Source organism: Eschrichtius robustus, chromosome 4 (assembly GCF_028021215.1).
Source record: "Eschrichtius robustus isolate mEscRob2 chromosome 4, mEscRob2.pri, whole genome shotgun sequence".
NCBI lineage: Eukaryota > Metazoa > Chordata > Mammalia > Artiodactyla > Eschrichtiidae > Eschrichtius > Eschrichtius robustus.
Window position 1 is genome coordinate 85,208,353 of NC_090827.1, and position 24,227 is coordinate 85,232,579.

The 24,227-nt window shown below is 40.6% G+C and overlaps 1 protein-coding gene across 5 annotated transcripts in view; it reads right to left on the minus strand.

The window, feature by feature from the left end:
• GRXCR1 (glutaredoxin and cysteine rich domain containing 1) overlaps positions 1-24,227 on the minus strand; it is a 334,368-nt gene that overhangs the window by 114,243 nt on the left and 195,898 nt on the right. Inside the window, exon 1 of one of the 5 annotated variants that reach the window (XM_068542244.1) lies at positions 11,805-12,197. The exons of the other annotated variants lie outside the window; for them this stretch is intronic. Within the exon in view, the coding sequence (XP_068398345.1) occupies positions 11,805-12,188 (384 nt within the window). The 5' untranslated portion in view covers positions 12,189-12,197. Of the gene's footprint in view, positions 1-11,804; positions 12,198-24,227 lie in introns of those variants that run through there. 5 annotated transcript variants of the gene reach the window in all.

Genomic DNA, 24,227 nt, shown 5'->3' on the forward strand with positions numbered 1-24,227 from the left:
AGTTGCTCAGTGGATAAGAGCTCAATCTCCGGAGTCAAACGTTCTGGTAGTTACATCACTTACCATCCTGTGACTTTGACGAAGGTACTCAATATCCGTGAGCTTGGACCAGTTTGCTTCTGCAGCTTGACAGACCACCCCAAACTGAGCGCAATACAACCATAAGCACTTACTGCTTGCTCATGAGTCTGAGTGGGCACTAACAATCTAGGATCTAGGCTAAGCTCTGCAGGGCTTGGCTTCAAGCTGTTGTTGGGTCCAGGTCTGTTCTTTGTGTCTCTCACTCTTCTAGGACCAGCCAAGCTCCTGTAGCATGTCCTTCTTTTGGTGATGGAAGGAGTGCAAGAGGCAAACCCCAAAATGCAAGCACATTTCAAGCCTCTGCACGTGCTACATCTGTTACCATCCCATTGTCCAATGGGAGTCATGTGGCCAGACTAAAGTCACTCCTGTGTTCAGGTAGCCATGGCAGAAGTGTGTCAGTGTACTACAGGGAAAGGGAAAAAACAGCCAATAATTTAATCTACCACAAAGCCCTAGTTTTCTCATAGACAAAATAAGCTTACCACACCTACGAGGTGTGGTAGGCAGACTAATAGCCACCCCAAAATGGCCATGCCCTAATCCCCACAATCTGTGAATACATTACGTTAAATGGCAAAAGAGATTTTGCAGAGTGACAATGTTAAGGATCTTAAGATAAAAAGATTAGCCTGCATTACTCAAGAGAGCACAATGTAATCATAAATATCTTTATAAGAGAAAAAGGGAAGTGGAAGAGTTAGAAAAGAAGATGTAACAGTGGAAGCAGACATCACATGAGCCAAGGAATGTGAGCCTGCAGAAGCTGGAAAAGATAAGGAATGGATTCTCCCCTAAAGCCTCCAGAAGGAACATAGCCCAGTTGAAACCTTGATTTTAGTTCCCTAAGACTCACTTCAGACTTCTGACCTCTAGAACTGCAAAGCAATAAACTTGTGTTGTTTTAAGCCACTAAGTTTGTGGCAATTTGTTTCAACAGCAACAGGAAACTAATACACTAGGTAATTATCATTGTTCAGTCCTTCCTAAATATGGATACTGCAGGCTTTATTTTTCACATAACCAGCATGACTAATCTGGATGCCAAAAGCCCTGCTTTTCATTTCAGAGGAAGATTATGAGTCCTGTGTCATTGAAAAGGGGAGTATTTACTTGGGACAGTTTGGAAGAAGTACAGCAGAATCTTGGGACATGAGAGGGCATCACTTCTGCCAGATGCGCCATATGCAATGTGCTGATAGCTGTCAAAGGAAGGTGCTCAGGAGAAGCCATGAGGGGACATGTGAACCTGGCTCTACACCAAAGGCACCATGCAGGTGAGGAGAGCTGCTCTGCCAGCATGGGCTGCTTCTAGGGCCCCTGTAAGCAGGGTTGCCTGCAGCTTCTCCATGCTGACCCAGTTCTAATCCACGAAGCCCCGTCCCCCAACCTCTAGACCCACTGACTTCCTCTAAGGTCACAGCCCATCCACCTCTTCTCCCCTTCCTAAGATGACCCTCATTTAGTCTCCACTGGTTTGGGACTGTGACTTCTCCCTATTCTCTTTCCACTGACCTGTTAGAGCATAGTTCCCCAGCGCCTACTCTTCTAACACAGCCTGTCTCTTGAAAATCAATACCTTGGCTTTCATTCCTCTCTATCCACCTGTGGACAAGTCAAGCTTTCAGAGTTTTCATATAATAAAGATATTTAATTTCCATATCATTAGTTACATAAAAGATACGTAAAGGAGCAACGTAATTTTTTCATGGCCTAATTTTATTGTTTAAGAATCAATAAAATAAGGAATACTTCTCTAATTTGGTCTATTAACTATAGGGGAGAGTTACATGGACAAAAATTACATCTATTTCTTCCCTCCTAATGAAAGGTTCTAAGACATAAATAATTTGTCAGAGGGGACCTTCAAGATGGCAGAGGAGTAAGACGTGGAGATCACCTTCCTCCCCACAAATACATCAAAAATACATCTACATGTGGAACAACTCCTACAGAACACCTACTGAACGCTGGCAGAAGAGCTCAGACTTCCCAAAAGGCAAGAAACTCCCCACGTACCTGGGTAGGGCAAAAGACAAAAGAAAAAACAGAGACAAAGAATAGGGACGGGACCTGCACCAGTGGGAGGGAGCTGTGAAGGAGGAAAGATTTCCACACACTATGAAGTCCCTTCGTGGGCAGAGACTGCGGGTGGCAGAGGTGGGGAGCTTCAGAGCCGTGGAGGAGAGCGCAGCAACAGGGGTGTGGAGGGCAAAGCGGAGAGATTCCCGCACAGAGGCTCGGTGCCGACCAGCACTCACCAGCCCAAGAGGCTTGTCTGCTCACCCGCCGGGGCAGGCGGGGGCTGGGAGCTGAGGCTTGGGCTTCGGTCGTATCCCAGGGAGAGGACTGGGGTTTGCTGCGTGAACACAGCCTGAAGGGGCTAGTGCGCCACGGCTAGCCGGGAGGGAGTCCGGGAAAAAGTCTGGAACTGCCTAAGAGGCAAGATACCATTGTTTTGGGGTGCGCAAGGAGAGGGGATTCAGAGCACTGCCTAGCTGAGCTCCACAGACGGGCACGAGCCGCGGCTATCAGCGCGAACCCAGAGACGGGCATGAGACGCTAAGTCTGCTGCTGCCGCCACCAAGAAGCCTGTGTGCGAGCACAGGTCACTCTCCACACCGCCCCTCCCGGGAGCCTGTGCAGCCCGCCACTGCCAGGGTCCCGTGATCCGGGGACAACTTCCCCGGGAGAACGCACGGCGCGCCTCAGGCTGGTGCAGCGTCACGCCGGCCTCTGCCGCCGCAGGCTCGCCCCGCCTCCGTACCCCACCCTCCCCCCGGCCTGAGTGAGCCAGAGCCCCCGAAGCAGCTGCTCCTTTAACCCCGTCCTGTCTGAGCGAAGAACAGACACCCTCAGCAGACCTACACTTAGAGGGGGCGCCAAATCCAAAGCTGAATCCCAGGAGCTGTGCGAACAAAGAAGAGAAAGGGAAATTTCTCCCAGCAGCCTCAGCAGCAGAGGATTAAATCTCCACAATCAACTTGATGTACCTGCATCTGTGGAATATCTGAATAGACAATGAATCATCCCAAATTGAGGCAGTGGACTTTGGCAGCAAGTGTAGATTTAGGGTTTGCTTTCTGCATCTAATTTGTTTCTGGTTTTATGTTTATCTTAGTTTAGTATTTAGACCTTATTATCACTGGTAGATTTGTTTATTGATTTGGTTGCTCTCTTCCTTTTTAAATTTTTTATATATATATATTATTTTCTTTCCATTTTCTCTTTTTGTGAGTGTGTATGTGTATGCTTCTTTGTGTGATTTTGTCTGTATAGCTTTGATATTATCATTTGTCCTAGGGTTCTGTCTGTCCGTTTTTTTTCTTTGTTTGTTTTGGGGGTTTTTGGGGGGGGTTTTTTGTATAGTTTTTAGTACTTTTTATCATTGGTGGATTTGTTTTTTGGTTTGGTTGCTCTCTTCTTGCTTTTTTTTTATTACTTTTTAATTTTTTATTTTTAATAAATTTTTTTAATTTTTAATTTTAATAACTTTATTTCATTTTTTTCTTACTTTCTTTCTTTCTTTTTCTCCCTTTTCTTCTGAGCCGTGTGGCTGACAAGGTCTTGGTGCTCTGGCCAGGTGTCAGGCCTGAGTCTCTGAGGTGGGAGAGCTGAGTTCAGGACATTGGTCTACCAGAGACCTCCCAGCCCCACGTAATATCAAATGGCGAATCCTCTCCCAGAGATCTCCATCTCAATGCTAAGACCCAGCTCCACTCAACGACCAGCAAGCTACAGTGCTGGACACCCTATGCCAAACAACTAGTAACACAGGAACACAACCCCACCCATTAGTAGAGAGGCTGCTTAAAATCATAATAAGTTCACAGACACCCCAAAACACACCACCAGACATGGACCTGCCCACCAGAAAGACAAGATCCAGCCTCATCCACCAGAAGACAGGCACCAGTCCCCTCCACCAGGAAGCCTACACAACCCACTGAACCAACCTAAGCCACTGGAAGCAGACACCAAAAACACTGGGAACTACGAACCTGCAGCCTGCGAAATGGAGACCCCAAACACAGTAAGTTAAGCAAAATGAGAAGACAGAGAAATACACAGCAGATGAAGGAAGAAGGTAAAAACCCACTAGACCAAACAAATGAAGAGGTAATACGCAGTCTACCTAAAAAAGAATTCAGAGTACTGATAGTAACGATGATCCAAAATCTTGGAAATAGAATGGAGAAAATACAAGAAACGTTTTAAAAGGAACCTTCCTGCACTGTTGGTGGGAATGTAAATTGATACAGCCACTATGGAGAACAGTATGGAGGTTCCTTAAAAAACTAAACATAGAACTACCATACGACCCAGCAATCCCACTACTGGGCATAAACCCTGAGAAAACCATAATTCAAAAAGAGCCATCTACCACAATGTTCACTGCAAAACTATTTACAATAGCCAGGACATGGAAGCAACCTAAGTGTCCATCGACAGATGAATGGATAAAGAAGACATGGCACATATATACAACAGAATATCACTCAGCCATAAAAAGAAGCGAAATTGGGCTTCCCTGGTGGCGCAGTGGTTGAGAATCTGCCTGCTAATGCAGGGGACACGGGTTCGAGCCCTGGTCTGGGAAGATCCCACATGCCGCGGAGCAACTAGGCCCGTGAGCCACAACTACTGAGCCTGTGCGTCTGGAGCCTGTGCTCCGCAACAAGAGAGGCCACGATAGTGAGAGGCCCGTGCACCGCGATGAAGAGTGGCCCCCGCTTGCCACAACTAGAAAAAGCCCTCACACAGAAACGAAGACCCAACACAGCCAAAAAAAAATAAAATAAATTAATTAATTAATTAAAAAAAAAAAAAAAAGAAGCAAAATTGAGTTATTTGTAATGAGGTGGGTGGACCTAGAGACTGTCATACAGAGTGGAGTAAGTCAGAAAGAGAAAAACAAAGACCGTATACTAACCCATATATGTGGAATCTAAAAAAAAAAAAAGGTTCTGAAGAATCTAGGGTCAGGACACGAATAATGATGCAGACATAGAGAATGGACTTGAGGACATGGGGAGGGGGAAGGGTAAGCTGGGACGAAGTGAGAGCGTGGCATGGACATATATACACTACCAAATGTAAAATAGATAGCTAGTGGGAAGCAACTGCATAGCACAGGGAGATCACCTTGGTGCTTTGTGACCACCTAGAGGGGTGGGATAGGGAGGGTGGGAGGGAGATGCAAGAGGGAGGAGATATGGGGATATATATGTATACATATAGCTGATTCACTTTGTTATACAGCAGCAACTAACACAACATTTTAAAGCAATTATACTCCCATAAAGATGTTAAAAAAAAATTTGTCAGCAGTTAGGTGAGATAATGAATTATTAGAAAAATAAAATTAAGCAAAGAGATCCAAATTCTTAGTTGAATGGATTTGTACACATAAATAAAATTTCCTTAACCAAAAATTTTTGTATGGTATTTTATTCTGTGTATCATTTTGAAAATTCCTTCCAGGCAATAATGATTGAGGGATTGATATATTTATATAGTGTGTCAATTTATAGACTATTAAATGTTTATATTGCTTTATACAATATTCAGAATACTGGATTTAGGAGAATGATCAGAAATCTGCAAGCATGTATAGGCCAGCCAGAGGATATTTGTCTAGTCCTACTCTTATACTGTTTTTACGAAGTTTGGAAACACTGGGCGCTAATTCCCTAATTATGTGGTAACCATGGTCTGCCAGTAGAGTTCATTAAGTTGTTTCAAGTCATCTTGTGGAATCTGTAGGTTTGCTCAGCATGTTGTTCTAAAGTCAGAATTAAGATAGATTCATGGGATTTATCTTCAAGCAATTAAAACAAAGCTTCCACAAATTTAAATGTCATGATGATACAAGAATTCTGATAAGTTGACGAAAATGAGAGATATTCCAATTTAGATATTTCTTGCACTAAGGAGAGGAAAATTTTAATAAGATTCACAAGACTTGGATAAGTGAGTGCTAATGGTCAGAGTCACCATTCCGGACTTTAGGGGACTTGTAGGTAATCTTGGGAACAGATTACCCTTCAGTTCTTGGGCCTAGATCAGAAGAACATTAGAAAGAAAGCAAGAGAGGCTGAAGAAAGGAATCTAATATAATGATGGTCTAACAAGAGAAAGACTAAAACCGAGAAAAACATAATCATTGGAGAAGTGAAAAATGGGTGGCAGACGCTATGATAGGCCAACAAGAAAACAGAGGGGGGGAATCCTCTAGAGATGGGAAACAAAGTCAAGTGTGGTATCTGAATTCTTCCAGGAATCACTTTACACAACCATTCATAATACACTACTGAATATTCCATGAAGGCTGGAATTGGGTTTTATTCCTCATCTTATCTAGCATAGTGCCTGCTCCATAATAGATATGCAGTAAATGGTTATTAAATAAATGACTGAATGAATATTAAAGATAACTCACATCAGAAATAATTGATTGGAGCAAGCTACCAATATTTCACCATGCAAACTCTATTCCTATTCAATATAGGAAATCTCCAAAGACAAAGAGATGGAAAAGAAGGAAATAACCACTAAGAGAATGTCACTGAATTCATTAACTCAAAGTAAGAATATTTATTGAGGTCCTAATTAGTATCAATGTCAAATGCTGTGATAAAGAGTATCAAAGTGATGGTATCTGGAAGGTGGTCACAGTACTCTATAGTTTACAACAATTCTTTAATTGTACACAAATAATCTAGCAGTAGTATCAGCTTATTTTTTGGTGCTTTTTTTCTGCTTCTTGGATGACGTCACCTAATTTCTTAATGTAGCTTTCTGCATCGTTTGAAATTGTATCAAAAATCCTAGAATTTCTTGCCTACTAAGCTAAGAAGGCAATATTCCATTAGTAGATGCTTGCTTTGATAGACTATTGCATAAGAATTTCCCTGGATAAATGTGATTTTAAATCCTACAACTTAATGTTACATATACAGAAAAGAGCTCAAGTTGTAATTAATTGATTAATAACGATACTACCTTATAGAGTTGCTATGAGGAATAAACAATGCACATAAATAATGAGAACAGTGCCTGGCATTCATGAGGTACTTAATCAGTGTTTACTATTATTCTTGCTGTTGTTTTTCCAGAGTGGTCCACATAAACCACTGGGACTAAAGAGTCAAGAGTATCACTTCCTTTTTTCTGGAATATTACCTTATTACCGAAGCTAGATTCAGTGAACCAGAGATGGATAAGAAGCATGACCTGAAACTTCTGTTAATACAGATTAATGGCTGCATGCTAAGGTCAGTGAGCAAAGCTGAGCAGCTGTCTTCCTTGAGTGAACCTAGCCACCCCCCCCGCAGTCTCAACTCCTCCAATCTCATGACAATTCAATCAAATGATGCTATAGAAATGATGTTTTGATAAATTTTAAAAGTATACTTTAAAACTGGATAGAAGCTATTTAACTGCAGAAAAACCTCCCCTAGGTGAAGATTGAACATTCAATAAATGATAGATTTTAAAAGCTGCTAACCAAACGTTGAAGTTTCAAAAGACCAGATGATATCATAACATGATACATTTAGTCTTGTAAATCTTCACATTTGTTATTATTATAATATTTCAAAAGGTAAAGTTGGGAATTTTATAGAGCACAGAGCATTATACTTTTAAAAACTAACAAAGCCAAAACAGCAACAGGCAGAATTCTAGCTTTGGGCCAAACAATTAATTTCTCTGACATTCAGTTATTTTAAAACAGACATCATCATAATAATAATATCCTGTTTATTTCACAAAATTTTGGGTACAATTAAGTAAAATAATGTCTGTAAAACCCTTTGCATAATGTAAATTGTTCTGCAAGTGCATTATTATTTTTATTTTATTTTATTTGTCTTGAAATGTTAGAATGCTCATAAATATGAGCACGTTGGCCAGAGGTATGCATGTACATACATAGATGGAGGTTAATGTCTAATTCGAGTTCTTAGAAAGGAGTCACCAAATTATTATAATATGTGCTGAAATTACCTTCCTTCTTTGCATCTATTTTTCTCTAATACAGTAATGTTAAATTTGTAGAAAGAGAGGGAACTAAAATTATGGAAATTATATACGTGATTCTAACAGAGTATGCTTACAAAGTTTGAGGATAAGGTCAAGAAAAGATTACCATCTGAAATGTAATCTCATAAGAATAAATTAGAAAAAATTAATGACCTTAATTGTCTGTATCATTGACCCACCCTAAGAGACTTTGTAAATAATGTTGCTGCTAAGAGCAAGGTGTATCTCAAATTCAATCATGTGAACTGGGTGAAGAGCTATGAGCTATGCAGTTGTTTTGCAATGTGTCTTGCATGAGATAAAAAGGAATAATTTTTTTAAATAAAAAATAATCTCTCTAAAATTTTCAAATAATGGGTAAAATTATTATCAGATAGAAACATCATTACAGCACAATTTCTTAAAGAGAACTAAAAAAGAACACCTATATCAGAGAATAATGGTAAGATTTCTGGGCCTGTTTCTAAACAAACTAGTGATGGATACCAATAGGAAACATGCCTATCAGTATACCTGTATTTATCTTTGGCTCAGGAAATACCCTCCTGGTGATCTAACCTGATCAGAATAAAAAAATCATAGATCAATACATATCTGCTTCATTTTCCTCATTAAACAATGAAGCCATAAAGAACACTAAGGAATATTTTTTATTAAAATTTCCTTTTACATCTAGGTCAATAATTCTCTTTACTGTATGTAAGAACAACCTAAACAGTTTCTAATACATGCCCATTTCCAGGCCATGACTAGATTCTAGGTTTTCAGATTTCCAAATTGGCCTCTCTTAAGCATTACATTCTTGTCCTCTCTGAGAGAAATGAAAAAGTCAGGCATCTGAAAAGCCATAACTTAGACCAGCTCCAGGCTCTTGAGTGATTCACCAACGAACCACAGTCTATAAGGGCCACCTGATCATCCAGGCGACCTTTTCTCTCCTGGCCCATCACTACCCTTAAAAACCTTGATTAATACTGCACATTCTCAATTACCCAGAATTCTATAGGGTAAATTAATTGACAAACAGAATGAAAATTTGTTCTAATGTCCCTTTTACAGACAACTTTCTAAATAAGTGCTGCTAAGAAGTGTAAATGTTTGGAGCAAATAATTTCAATGACTATTCTCTGCACAGCTGAAATTTTTGCAAAGCACATGCCAATTTTTATGAGACAGCAATAACATAATGGAAAACTAATAGAGAGGAAGCAAAGTGATTTACAGGGTCTTTGAAAGATATTATTCGTATTTAGGGCTCCCTCTCAAGTTTCAGATTGAGTGCTTTAAGATTTTATAACCTAAAAAGGGAAGAAAAACTTGACTGTTTCTTCAATCACAGTTCCTTTCTTCAATCAGATTGGCTGTGCATTGGAACCTTAATCAAATATCCAAGATATGACTCCTGACTCCTCACTTTTCCTCACTGAGAGAAATTGCTACATTACAGTTACATCTAGTTAAGTTTGCTGCTTACTTTCCAAGGAATTCAGAAAAGATACAGAGATCCAGGGAAGAGTCACATCTGGCCCCTATATCACACTTAACGGGAGTAATTGAATGGTAACTTCTGCTTTTACCCCCTGGGGCTTCTCTGCTACTGTACTGTGGGATGCCTGTGGGCGTGACCTACTCAGTCATCCTAAGACATATGCCTAAGATATTTGTCATCCGTTATGACATACACATCTCTTAGCAAGCAGCAAGTATCCAAGTCAGCTCTCGACATAACGCTGTGTAGATTGCACTGCACAACTCCAAGCTGTGCTGCTCACACAGTGATGTGAATGGAGCCCCTTAGAATAGTGCAGCTGGCAGCCTGATTCAAGGTAGGAGCTCCTTTAACATTTTATCCTGGAGAGATCGGAGAATATTCCCACGATGATGATGGCAATGATAATGATGATGAAACTAATGATGATGGTCAAAATTTGTGAATACCTACAATGTGCTGATTACTGTAAAATTATTTTTAAAAAAAGAATGACCAAAAGAAACTGATTAAATATCAGACTTTGAGACACCTCTGCTAGGAATCATTATTGTTTTCTTAAAGCATGGGGTAAACGGAATGAGGTTAAATTATTAGAAAATGACAGACTTTTTCTCCAAAAAAGGGTGGGATGGAATTATGCGTAAAAATATAAGTAAATATTGCAACCTAATCTAGTACTAAATTTGGACTTTGGAAGTTCTTCTATTTCCTCTTTGTGAATTTATAGCAGTATCAGGATAAAGCCATAGGGAGGAAAAGCTCTTCTCTCATAGGTTTTGAAGATTTAAGGTATTTACTCATAAACGATAGGTTTCTTGAGAGATCTGAACAACAAATTCAAATCTAAGTACTAAAATCGGTACAGCAGTTTTGTAAATAATCTTCCAAATCATACAGCAATTGAAATCATGACAAGCTAAATTAATCACAAGAATGCAAACATTTTTAAACAATTTTTACAGAGTCTTGGTCTACACTTTAGCAATAACAATTTCTGCATTGGGTGAAACACAGAGGCCACTAAGATGAACTCAACCTAATGACTAGAAATCCACACAGGACTGCGTCCAACCTAGTAAAACATAGTCATCAGTTTCTGATTTTTGGTTCTCAACCCCCTCCCCTAAGCTGTGAAATCCTTCACGGGTAAATTCTATAAATGAAAAAAACCTTTGCTTTTAACTGCTTTTATCCTTTGATTTATTTTCTAAATCCTCATGATGTGACTTTTCCAAATACTTCCTTTAAATGAAAAATAAGTGTCTTTGGTTAAAATCCCCACCACTCCCGTGTTGTTATATAATGTCAAGGCATTGAATAATTCATCACAAGAGATCATTTTATTTAAATATTGAGAATATAAAATGGTATTACAATGAAAAATACTGGCTTGCTACCTTAATGGTAGTGATTATGAACTCCATTCCTGAAAATAATGATGCCTGTTTTTAACAGAAAATCATTTCACCAATGCTTCCAGGCAATTTCAAAAACTTAACATAAGATCATTGCCAAAGGCCCAGGACCTGAATAATACATTCCTACATTACTGGGCAGAATCTATCATATCTTAAGGGCTAATTTTTTACTATAAAATCTGATCTCAATCTGTACATTTATAGAATAACTTTTTCAAGTGCTGCCCTAGAGTTCTTAAGCAAATTAATGGAGAAATGCACCTCAGATGAAATCTGCAACCTCCCCAGGAATGGGAGGAAGCCTTTATATCTACATAACATTCCAGCTGAATCCAACTCCACTGAATGCAGTACTCAGCCTTTTCTGGTTTAAATATCTATACAAGTGATGATAAATGCTAAACTGGTGTCTTAAGGATGATTAACCAGAAATTAACTCCTAAGCTTTGCTCAAATGCTTTGAAGACTACAGTCTGTCTTCTTCCCTTCCTTGGCTAAGAAACAGATATATTGTTTTAGTCATTACGCCCTAAAAGAAGACTACTTACATGTTAGGAATTTGGCTTTGAGAAGTCAATCTAGTTTGCTAAGCATATGACCTTATTTTTAACCAATGGCTGTTGAGACAATATCCTAGATGTAGAAGTGACTCATGAAGTATGTAGGAATCATGAATAAGAGAGGTTTGCTTTAAACTGGAGAACAGAGAGGTGTTGAGATGGTGAATTAGAAACAAAGATCAGGAAGGACAAAGTACAGTGACTTACCTGTAATACTTTGGTCAAATTGTTAAATAGAGCTTGTCCAGCACTGACTTTATATTTAACACCTCTGACTGTGCCATTTTTGCTTAAAATGTTGACTCTTCTTGTACCAAACCCCTTCTCGCTGGCAGCCCTTGCTAACACCAGCAAGTTATCCTGGTCATTCTCCTGCTCGTCCCCTTCCGATCCTATGTGGCCGTTCTGCTGTCCATCAGACTCACTGAGCCCATCTATGGCACAGATACTGGCACATTCAGAATCCAGAGAGCCTGCCGGTTGCCCATCTTCATATACCTCCTTCAGAACTCGCCCACTGTGAGATGACGCGATCCGAAACCGGACTTTCCGTGACCTGTCATTTTCTGGCTTCATCTCCCTTTTTAGCATGGTCCCATCCACATAATAAGCTGTTCACATAATTCTGGTTCCCTGGTTACTGCATTAGTCCACTTTCCATATAACAATACCAGAGCTTAATTCTAGTGACAGCAGCACTCATATGAAACTAACATCAAAACGAAAGAAGATTCCCAAGAACTTAGAGTGCATCTCTGCTATTAATAATGAATGTGTGTGTGTCTGCTATGGTTACCTTTAAACTAAAACCTGCAAAGTGATCCCAGCCTTTAAATATTAAATAGCCATGGTGGACGCTTTAACAAGACAAGGCAAGAAAGTAGTATGCAATGAATCAGAAAATAAGTACGGGGCAAGGAAATGAAGACTTGAACTTTGGAAGCCAGTGGTGAGTGTTGAAAAGGATCTTAGCAGCAGAAATACCTCTAACAGCTCAGAATGGAGACCAGGGATAAAATATGGAATCAAATGTGTAGGATGGGAGGTGGCATAGTCTTCTCACAGTGCTTATTCCTTCTGTCTTTCACGCTCTTTAAAAAGGGCAGTGAACATATTACATGCCTGCATAGAGCTATCAATATTAGCTCTTATTAAATCATCAGTTAGACTTCATCCATATTGTATATGATGAATTTTCAATCTACACCTTCATCTTCATGCACAAGTAGTTTTGCTAAAGAATAGCTTTTTAACAGGTTATAACAAGAAATATCTTTTCTTTTGTTGCTTTCCCACTTTTGCTAGCAGAAAACACTCCTCTCTTTGACAAAGGGAAAGGTTTTGGAAAGGAAACATGGAACAGCGAGGGAAGAATGGAAAATCCTCCAAGCCAGCCAGATCAGCCAAAGCAATCCAGGTGATCAGCATTGATAAATATCATATCCAAATCACCCATGCATAGAGAAGGGTCCTCCTTACGCTGTGCTCAGTGGATTTTCTGTCACTTTGGCAAGCACCTGAAGAAGCTCCTAAGATACAAGGACATATTGGAACTTATACCATAGTAAGTGCCCCAACCTGTCTGACCCTCCAGAGGGAGGATACTCAGCTGGCTCTCATACTGAGCTTCAAGCTTTTTTAATCTTTATAAGTCTTCACCTGATTATAACCTCAATTTATACTTACTTCAGAAAATACTTAACAGCTTAAAGTTGAAAACAAAAGTCACAACTAACGTCACTAGAGATGTTAGTAACTTTGTGAAATGTCTTCCAGTGTGTACGAAGGAGAGATGCTTTGATGCACACATAACTACATTGTTCAGCCTCTGGCATTAAGGGAGAAGAAGCAAATGCTTAGCTTTTGCCAAGGGGATGTGAGCAAAAGTGATGTGTCATTTGTGGGCCAAGGCAGTTGACAGACAGTGTCCTGTCCATGCTATTTCTCTTCCCATCTGCTAGCTAGGCGGCCCCAGCAATCTTGTCATATGCTGAGCTTGTCAGAGGCACAGAGAAACTCACAGCCACGACCACTGCATTGGACTACAAGTAAAAGGAAGTATATGCTAGTGTAAGAAGATATGTGCCGTGATGTATAATATGCCCTAGATATTTATAATTCACACACCTGACTTAAGCTAAAATAAAAAATTAAGCTGTTCTTTTCAGTGGATAAATCTTTGTAATTCATTTTTCATTCAGGCAATGAGTATCCCACAATCATCTATTGAGTGCCACCCAAGAGTAAGACATAGCTGGAGAGTATAGCAAATATAAAGATATATAAAATTATGTCCCATACCTTCCATTGGTAACATAATGTTTAGACAAAATAGCTATAGTTCAACACAGTGTATTTTAAGCACATACAGAATCCCTCTTTTTTGAAATAACCAAATTTCTAGTCGTTGCCAATAAAACACACCAACGCCATTCTCAACACTCTCCACTCTCATTCTGTTTACAATTTGTTCCCAGCTGCTCAATGTGAACACAGCACTTTCTAACTACTCCACTTGCCACCTTTTCCCAGTATCAGTTTATTATTCCCTACATTATAATTGCTTTGCCAGTCTAGCATCCCCCCTTGAGCAAGAATTTCCTTCTTTTCCTTCAGAGGTACTCTTACCATCATTTATTCATTTAACAATATTTATTGGGCAACTACTAAATGTCAAAAAGTTGCTGGATCTATGCAGGTGAATGTAATAGGCATGATCACTGCCTTGAGAGTTAACATTCAATAAACAAATAAAGATAATAATAAAAACTGTAACAAGCATGACCAAGTGAAAAAAAGTGGATATAATCAGAAATGATATAAGAAGGGAGCCTACTTTAGAATAGTCACAGTAAGCCTCTCTGAAGAGAAGACATTAAACTAGGGTCTAGCAAAATTAGAAGAGACTGATTGAGGTGGGCAGGAGTAGTTGGAGATAGTTCCTAAACTTCAGTGGCAAGTGAAAAGGACTTGAGGCAGAAAACCATAGGTTCGTTGAAAGAACTAAAAAAAGACAGAGTGGCCAAAGACAAGTATAACTCCCATTCTACAAAGCTCTTCTCAAAAGAGGGCAAGACTAGCAAGACCTTTCCTTCCTAACCTAACCCTTGATTTATGCAACCCCTCAAAACATGAACAAAAACCCCATTAACATGATAAACCATATTACCAATACAGAAATATTTCAAGTTTGTTACCAATGGGCATCTATTTATTTAAAATAGAAAGTTAAAAATTCCAGAAGCTATAGAGGGTCAAATGTCTCATTAAGCAAACTAGAACTACTTTGGAAATTACCATTAATGATGTATTCAAAGAAAAAAATACCCCTTGTTCAATTCCCAGTAGAAACAATAACCTAGCAGCTAGACCTAGGCCTGGATATTTCTTGTTGGCATTAGTTTTTTAATCAGAATATCTAATTATTTCCTTATTTGCAGAGAAAGTATGACATAAAAATATAATTATTCTTTTACTCATCTTGTCTCCAAATATTGCCCCACATACTATTCTGTGTGTGATTATCACTGCATGGTGAGAAGTAATGTTAACCATATTTCTAGCATTTGGAGCATAAGTTTTTAATCCCTTGGATCACAGTAAATATGTGCAAAATGTCTCCATTTGCTGCTACTTTATAGCTATCATATTCACTACTTTATTTTTTGGTCTTGCAGAAATATTGCCAGTCGTTGGCAAGGTAATGGTCTTTTCTCCAGCAACACTTGTCCCTAGAGAAGCAATAAATCATGACTCACTCCCCAAGTGCTGTTCTCAGAACTTCTGTTTGGATGGAAAGAACCTATCAATTTTTATTTTCTAACTACATTGGTGACTAGAGAGGAAAAAAAAGATTTACTAACCATCAGTAAAATAGGGAAAACAAGCTATCCCTGAAACTTTTCTGCTTATGGAATATTGAACTTTTCTTAACAAATATGAATTTGCAAATCAAAATTCACAGCTCAGTTATTCATTTGAAGGGCAGAGAACTTCTAATCAGAAAAGAAACTGAGTGCATTAAAGAAAATATTCTTTGAAAACAGGACTATTATTTTATTATATAACAAGAAAGATGGATGATTTCTTAGCTTATAGATTAGTGGTTAAGAACGGGGGCTGTGGGTGTACACAATGCTGGGTTTAAACCTTGGATATGCCACCCCTAAGTGACCTTGAGCCTCAGTTTCCTCATCTGTCAAATAGTAGTTTTTATTGCATAGAATGTTTGGCAAGATTGACTAGAATGATATATATGAAGTGCTTCGAATGCTGATCAACGGATGGTAGCTATAAATTCCCAACAGTTACTTAAAATAGCTAAACATACATATAGTCATCCCTAGGTATCCTGGGGGATTGGTTCCAGGACCCCCATGGTTACTAAAATCCATGGACGCTCAAGTCCCTTATTAAAATGGAATGGGGGGAGGAGTCAAGACGGTGGTGTGGGAAGATGCAGAGTTTGCACCTCCCCACAACTAGGGTGCCTGCTGGACACTGGTGGGGGACCCCAATGCCCAAGGAGACGAGAAGAACCCCCAAGCGAACCTGTAGGATGTCGGAGGACTGAGGGGGGAGGAGAAGTGGAGGCTGGACAGGACCGACGCCTGAAGGGAGGCTGAGGGGGAGGAGGGGTTCCCACACCTGGAGGGACCCTCAGGGGCTTGGATCAGGGGGGAGCAGGCCCAGCATTTCCCCTGCCCAATCCACCGGGGAAGTCGGCTGGCTCTCAGGCCGGGTCCTATGCCCTCAGAGGTCCCCTCCGGGCTGGGTTAGTCCTGGGGGCATAGAAAGGAATCTGGGAGAGAACAGGAGAGGCAGGCAGGAGGGGGCCTCCAGGACCAGAGGAGTGGGAGAGGAGTGGAGGGCGTTTGCTCCACCCACTGGGGCCCTAAGCTCCCAGGTCGATCTCCCACTCTCCAAAGCCCACTCCAGGCTGAGTGGGTCCTGGGGGCATAGGAGGGAGGCCTGGGAGAACAGGAGAGGCAGGTAGTTGGGACACTCCAGGATGGAAGGAGCAGGAGAGGAGCGGGAGGCATTTGCCCCACCCACTCAGGCCCAGGAAGCCTGCTAAGTTCCCAAGCAGATCCCCACCCTCCGAAGCCCACTACAGGCTGAGTGGGTCCTGGGGACATAGGAGGGAGGCCAGGAGGCTTGCAGGAGGGACTCTCCAGGACAGGAGAAGCAGGAGAGGAGTGGAGGGTGTTTGCCCCGCCCACTCGAGCCCAGGAAGCCTGCTGGGCTCCCAGGTGGGGTTGCCCACCCTCTGAGACCAGAGGCCACTTCTGGTCTGCTGAGACTAAGCCCCACCCCCCCACCCCCCACCTTTTCCAGCCCTGTGAGTACTAAGCATAGGCCCTGCCCACTGCCCAAACCTCACCCATGCATAGGCCACGCCCTCCACAGCCAAGGCCTTTTCCACCTTTCTTTTTTTTTTTTTTTGCCACCCCGTGTGTTTTGCAGGATCTTGGTTCACAAGTCAGGAGTAAGGCTGAAGCTCCTGCAGTGGGAGCTCCAAGTACGAACCACTGGACTAACAGATAACCTCAGACCCCAGAGAATATTCATCAGAGTGAGGTCTCCTGGAGGTCCTCACTTCAGCACCAAGACACAGCTCTACCCAGCAGCCTACAAACTGCAGTGTTGGAAGCCTTAGGCCAAACAACCTAAGACAGGAACACAATGCCACTCAAAAAAAAAGAAAAGGGCTTCCTTGGTGGTGCAGTCATTAAGAATCTGCCTGCCAATGCAGGGGACACAGGTTCGAGCCCTGGTCTGGGAAGATCCCACATGCCACGGAGCAACTAAGCCCGTGAGCCACAACTACTGAGCCTGTGCATCTGGAGCCTGTGCTCTGCAAAAGGAGAGGCTGCGACAGTGAGAGGCCCACGCACCGCGATGAAGAGTGGCCCCCGCTCGCTACAACTGGAGAAAGCCCTCGCACAGAAACGAAGACCCAACACAGCCAAAAGTAAATAAATAAATTAATTAATTAATTTATAAAAAAAGAAAAAAGAAAAAAGAAAAGACATGGCAAAAAAATATGTCACAGATGAAGGAGCAAGGTAAAAACCTAAAAGACCAAATAAATGAAGAGGAAATAGGCAATCTACCTGAAAAAGAATTCAGAGTAAAGATAGTAAAGATGATCCAGAATCTTAGAAATAGAATGGAGGCACGGATTGAGAAAATACCAGAAATGTTTAACAAAGATCTAGAAGAGCTAAAGAACAAACAGAGATGAACAACACAATAACTGAAATGAAAAATACACTAGAAGGAATCAGTAAGTGAATAACTGAGGCAGAAGAACGAATAAGTGAGGTGGAAGGCAAAATGGTGGAAATATCTGCCAAGGAGCAGAATAAAGAAAAAAGAATTGAAGACAATCTCAGAGACCTCTGGGACAACACTAAACGCACCAATATTCAAATTATAGGGGTCCCAGAAGAAGAAGAGAAAAAGAAAGGGTCTGAGAAAATATCTGAAGAGATTATAGTGGAAAACTTCCCTAACATGGGAAAGGAAATAGTCACCCATGTCCAGGAAGTGCAGAGAGTCCCATACAGGATAAACCCTAGGAGAAACACACCAAGACACATATTAATCTAACTAACAAAAATTAAATTCAAAGAAAAAATATTAAAAGCAGCAAGGGAAAAACAAAAAATAACATATAAAGGAATCCCCATAAGGTTATCAGCTGATTTTTCAGCAGAAACTCTGCAGGACAGAAGGGAGTGGCAGGATATACATAAAATAAAGAAAGAGAAAAACCTACAACCAAGATTACTCTACCTGGCAAGGATCTCTTTCAGATTTGACGGAGAAATCAAAAGCACTTCAGACCAGCAAGAGCTAAGAGAATTCAGCACCAAACCAGATTTACAACAAACGCTAAGGAAACTTCTCTAGGCGGGAAACACAGTAGAAAAAAAAGACCCACAAAAACAAACCCAAAACGATTAAGAAAATGGTAATAGGAACATACATATTGATAATAACCTTGAATGTAAATGGATTAAATGCCCCAACCAAAAGACACAGACTGGCTGAATGGATACAAACACAAGACCCATATATATGCTGTCTACAAGAGACCCACTTCAGACACAGGGACACATACAGACTGAAAGTGAAGGGATGGAAAAAGGTATTCCATGCAAATGGAAATCAAAAGAAAGCTGGAGTAGCAATACTTGTATCAGATAAAACAGACTTTGAAATAAAGACTGTTATAACACATAAGGAAGGACACTACATAATGATCAAGGGATCAATCCAAGAAGAAGATATAACAATTATAAATGTTTATGCACCCAACATAGGAGTACCTCAATACATAAGGCATATGCTAACAACCATGAAAGGGGAAATTGACAGTAAGACAATAATAGTAGGGGACTTTACCACCCCACTTACACCAATGGACAGAACATCCAAACAGAAAATAAAAAAGGAAACACAAGCTTTAAATGACACAACAGACCAAATAGATTTAATTGATATTTATAGAATATTACACCTGAAAGTGGCAGAATACACTTTCTTCTCAAGTGCACATGGAACATTCTCCAGGATAGATCACATCTTGCGTCACAAATCAAGCCTCAGTAAAGTTAAGAAAATTTAAATTGTATCAAGGACCTTTCCTGACCACAACACTATGAGATTGGAAATCAATTACAGGAAAAAACTGTAAAAACCACAAATACATGGAGGCTAAACAGTGTGCTACTAAATAACCAAGAGATCACTGAAGAAATCAAAGAAGAAATAAAAAAATACATAGAAACAAATGACAATGAAAACAAAATGACCCAAAAGCTATTGGACACAGCAAAAGCAGTTCTAAGAGGGAAGTTTATATCAATTCAATCTCACCTCAAGAAACAAGAAAAATCTCAAATAAACAATATAACCCTACAGCTAAAGCAACTAGAGAAAGAAGAACAAAGAAAACCCAAAGTCAGTAGAAGGAAAGAAATCATAAAGATCAGAGCAGAAATAAATGAAATAGAAATGAAGAAAAAATGAAGATCAATAAAACTAAAAGCTGGTTCTTTGAGAAGATAAACAAAATTGATAAACCCTTAGCCAGACTCATAATGAAAAAAAGGGAGAGGATGCAGATCAATAAAATTAGAAATGAAAATGGAGAAATCACAACTGACACCACAGAAATACAAAGGATTATAAGAGACTACTACAAACAACTATATGCCAATAAAATGGACAACCAGAAGAAATGGACAAATTCTTGGAAAGGTATATTTTCCAAGACTGAACCAGGAAGAATTAGAAAATATAAACAGACCTAACACAAGTGAAATTGAAACTGTAATTTAAAATCTTCCAATAAACAAAAGTCCAAGGCTTCACAGGTGAATTCTATCAAACATTTAAATAATAGCTAACACCGATTCTTCTCAAACTCTTCCAAAAAATTGCAGAGGGAGAAACACTTCCAAATTCATTCTACGAAGCCACCATCACCCTGATACCAAAACCAGAAAAAGATATCACAAGAAAAGAAAATTATAGACCAATATCACTGATGAATATAGATGCAAAAATCCTGAACAAAATGCTAGGAAACAGAATCCAACAACATATTAAAAGGATCAGACACCCTGATCAAGTGGGATTTATCCCAGGGGTGCAAGGATTCTACAATATATGCAAATCAATCAATTGTATACACCATATCAACAAATTAAGGGATAAAAGCCTTATGATCATCTCAATAGATGCAGAAAAAGCTTTTGACAAAATTCAACACCATTTATCATAAAAACTCTCCAGAAAATGGGCATAGAGGGAACCTATTTCAACATAATAAAGGCCATATATGAGAAACCCACAGAAAACATCATACTCAATGGTGAAAAACTGAAAGCATTTCCACTAAGATCAGGAACAAGACAAGGATGTCCACTCTCGCCACTATTATTCAACATAGTTTTGGAAGTTCTAGCCACAGCAATCAGAGAAGGAAAAGAAATAAAAGGAATACAAATTGGAGAAGAAGTAAAACTGTCACTGTTTGCAGATGACATGATACTATACATAGAAAATCCTAAAGATGCCACCAGAAAACTACTAGAACTAATCAATGAATTTGGTAAGGTTGTAGGATACAAAATTAATGCACAGAAATCTCTGGCATTCCTATACACTAACGACAAAAAATCAGAAAGAGAAATTAAGGAAACAATCCCATTTACCATCGCAGCAAAAAGAATAAAATACCTAGGAATAAACCTACCTAAGGAGGTGAAAGACTTGTACTCAGAAAACTATAAAACACTGATGAAAGAAATTAAAGATTATACCAACAGATGGAGAGATATACCATGTCCTTGGATTGGAAGAATCAATATTGTGAAAATGACTATACTACCCAAAGCAATCTACAGATTCAATGTAATCCCTATCAAACTACCAATGGCATTCTTCACAGAATTAGAACCAAAAATTTTACAATTCGTATGGAAACACAAAAAACCCCAAATAGCCAAAGCAATCTTGAGGAAGAAAAACGGAGCTAGAGGAATCAGGCTCCCTGACTTCAAACTATACTACAAAACTACAGTAATCAAGATAGTATGGTACTGGCACAAAAACAGAAATATAGATCAATGGTACAGGATAGAAAGCCCAGAGATAAACCCACGCACATATGGTCACCTAATTTACAACAAAGGAGGCAAGAACATACAATGGAGAAAAGACAGCCTCTTCAATAAGCAGTGCTTGGAAAACTGGACAGCTACATGTAAAAGAATGAAATTAGAACACTCTCTAACACCATACACAAAAATAAACTCAAAATGGATTAGAGAACTAAATGTAAGACCAGACACTATAAAACTCTTAAAGGAAAACATAGGAAAAACACTCTGACATAAACCACAGCAAGATCTTTTTTGACCCACCTCCAAGAGTAATGGAAATAAAAACAAAAATAAACAAATAGGACCTAATTAAATTTCAAAGCTTTTGCACAGCAAAGGAAACCATAAACAGGATGAAAAGATAACCCTCAGAATGGGAGAAAATATTTGCAAATGAAACAATGGACAAAGGATTAATCTCCAAAATACACAAACAGCTCATGGAGCTCAATATCAAAAAAACAAACAATTCAATTAAAAAATGGGCAGAAGACCTAAATAGACATTTCACCAAAGAAGACATACAGATGGCTAAGAGGCACAGGAAAAGATGCTCAACATCACTAATTATTAGAGAAATGCAAATCAAAACTACAAGGTATCACCTCACACCAGTCAGAATGGCCATTATCAAAAAATCTAGAAACAATAAATGCTGAAAAGGGTGTGCTGAAAAAGGAACCTTCCTGCACTGTTGGTGGGAACGTATCCTTCAAGACCCAGCTGCACCCACCACTGGGCAGACAGTAGCCCTTCCAAACAGGAAGCCTGCACTAGGCTCTAGACCAGCTTCACCCACCGGGGGGCAGACACTAGAAGCAAGAAAACTATGATCCTGCAGCCTTTGGACTAAGCCCACCAACAGCTGAGGCTGAGGCTCACCCTAGGGACATAGACACTGGTGGCAGAAATATTGTAGACCATTCAAACACATGAACGCTGCTGCTGGCAACTGCCATCTTGGCTCATTAGTGCCAACACCCAACAATCTATAGGCACCAGTGCTGGAATGCCTCAGGCCAATAGTATCAATAAAAAGATTTTGAACTACCTTCATTATTACTTCAGGATATTGGTGTATGGACCTGACATCTCTTAATTACCAATAAAGAGAAAAATGAATGAATAAAATTAAGCATACATTTATCCTGCACATGGGACATATACTTTTCAAAATTCTGCACGGAACCATAACAAAAACAAATCCAACTGCCCCAGGATGGAGAAAAGGTCAGATAGGATGAATGAATATGGCACTCAAGAATAAATATTAATGAATAAAGCATCAAAGATACTGAACTGGGGGAGAGTGGCCAAGATGGCAGAGTAGAAAGACCCTGAGCTCACCTCCTCTCATGAGGACACCAAAATCACAATGACTTGCAGAACAACCATCAACAAAAAAGACTGGAACCTATCGGAAAAGCTCTTCAACAACTAAAGACATAAAGAAGGAACCACAACAATATGGGTAGGAGGGGCAGACTCACAATATAATCAAATCTCATACCCCATGGGTGGGCAACCCATAAACTGAGGAATAATTATATTGCAGAGGTTCTCCTACAGGAGTGAGAGTTCTAAGCCCCAAATCAGGCTCCAGCCCAGGGGTCTGGCACCAGGAAGATGAGCCCCCAGAACATTTGGCTTTAAAGGCCAGCTGAGCTTAATGGCAGGAGCCCTACAGGACTTGCGGGAAGAAAGACTTCACTCTTAAAGGGCACACACAAAATTCCATGTGCACCAGGACCAGCAGTAATTTGATATGATCCTGGCCAGACCTCTCTCCTGGTCTTGGAGAGTCTCATGGAGAGGTGGGGGAAGGCTGAGGCTCACCCTAGGGGCATAGACACTGGTGGCAGAAACATCGTAGACCATTCAAACACATGAACGCTGCTGCTGGCAACTGCCATCTTGGCTCATTAGTGCCAACACCCAACAATCTACAGGCACCAGTGCTGGAATGCCTCAGGCCAAGAAACTAACTGTTCAGGGACCCAGCCCCACCCAACAGCAGACAGGCTGCTGAAAGACTTCCTGAGCCCACAGCCACCTCTAGACATGCCCCCAGACATGGCCCTACCTACCAGAAGGCCAAGACCCAGCTGCACCCACCACTGGGCAGACACTGGCCCTTCCCAACAGGAAGCCTGCACTAGGCTCTAGACCAGTTTCACCCACCAGGGGGAAGACACTAGAAGCAAGAAAACTATGATCCTGAAGCCTTTGGACTAAGCCCACCAACAGCAAGCCAGACCCTACCCTGGGACCAGGTGGGCCTCAGTGCTGCCCACTAGCAGACCACAGTGACCTTCAGGACACACTGGGCCCCACATCCAACTGTGTCAGGAAATTCCCCCTTCCATTAATGATCTGAAATGAGCTCTGGGATCCCTGGGCCCTGCAGTCAGACTCCAGGAACCAGATGTGCCTGACAGTAACTGGCACTAACTCCAGGATCTGGCTTCACCTGCCAGTGTGTGGGCAACATCCCTGGAGTATTTGGGACCATGACTCCACCCACCAGTGAGCCAGCATTAGCCCCAGGGCCCCGGGGCCCAGTGGTTCTGCAACCAGCTGCCTCATGACCAGGCCACACTAAATAGCAGCAAGCAACATCCTCATAAGGCAGAGCCTGCCAGCCAACCGGACCAGGGGCCAAGCAAGTCTACCAGACTGCCCATATAGTCTGCCACAACAGAGGGACCCAAGAAACCCATTTAGGGGGAACCACTAGAGCATATAACTTGGGTGACAAGAGGGGAGTGCACGGCTAGGATGCATAGGACATCTGCTACAGAGGGCCACTTCTTCAAGGTCGAAAAACATAACTAACCTACCACATACATAAAAATACAAACAGCAACTTAGACAAAACGAGGCAACAGAGAAATATGTTTCAGATGAAGGAACAAGATAAAACGCCAGAAGAAGAACTAAGTGAAGTGGA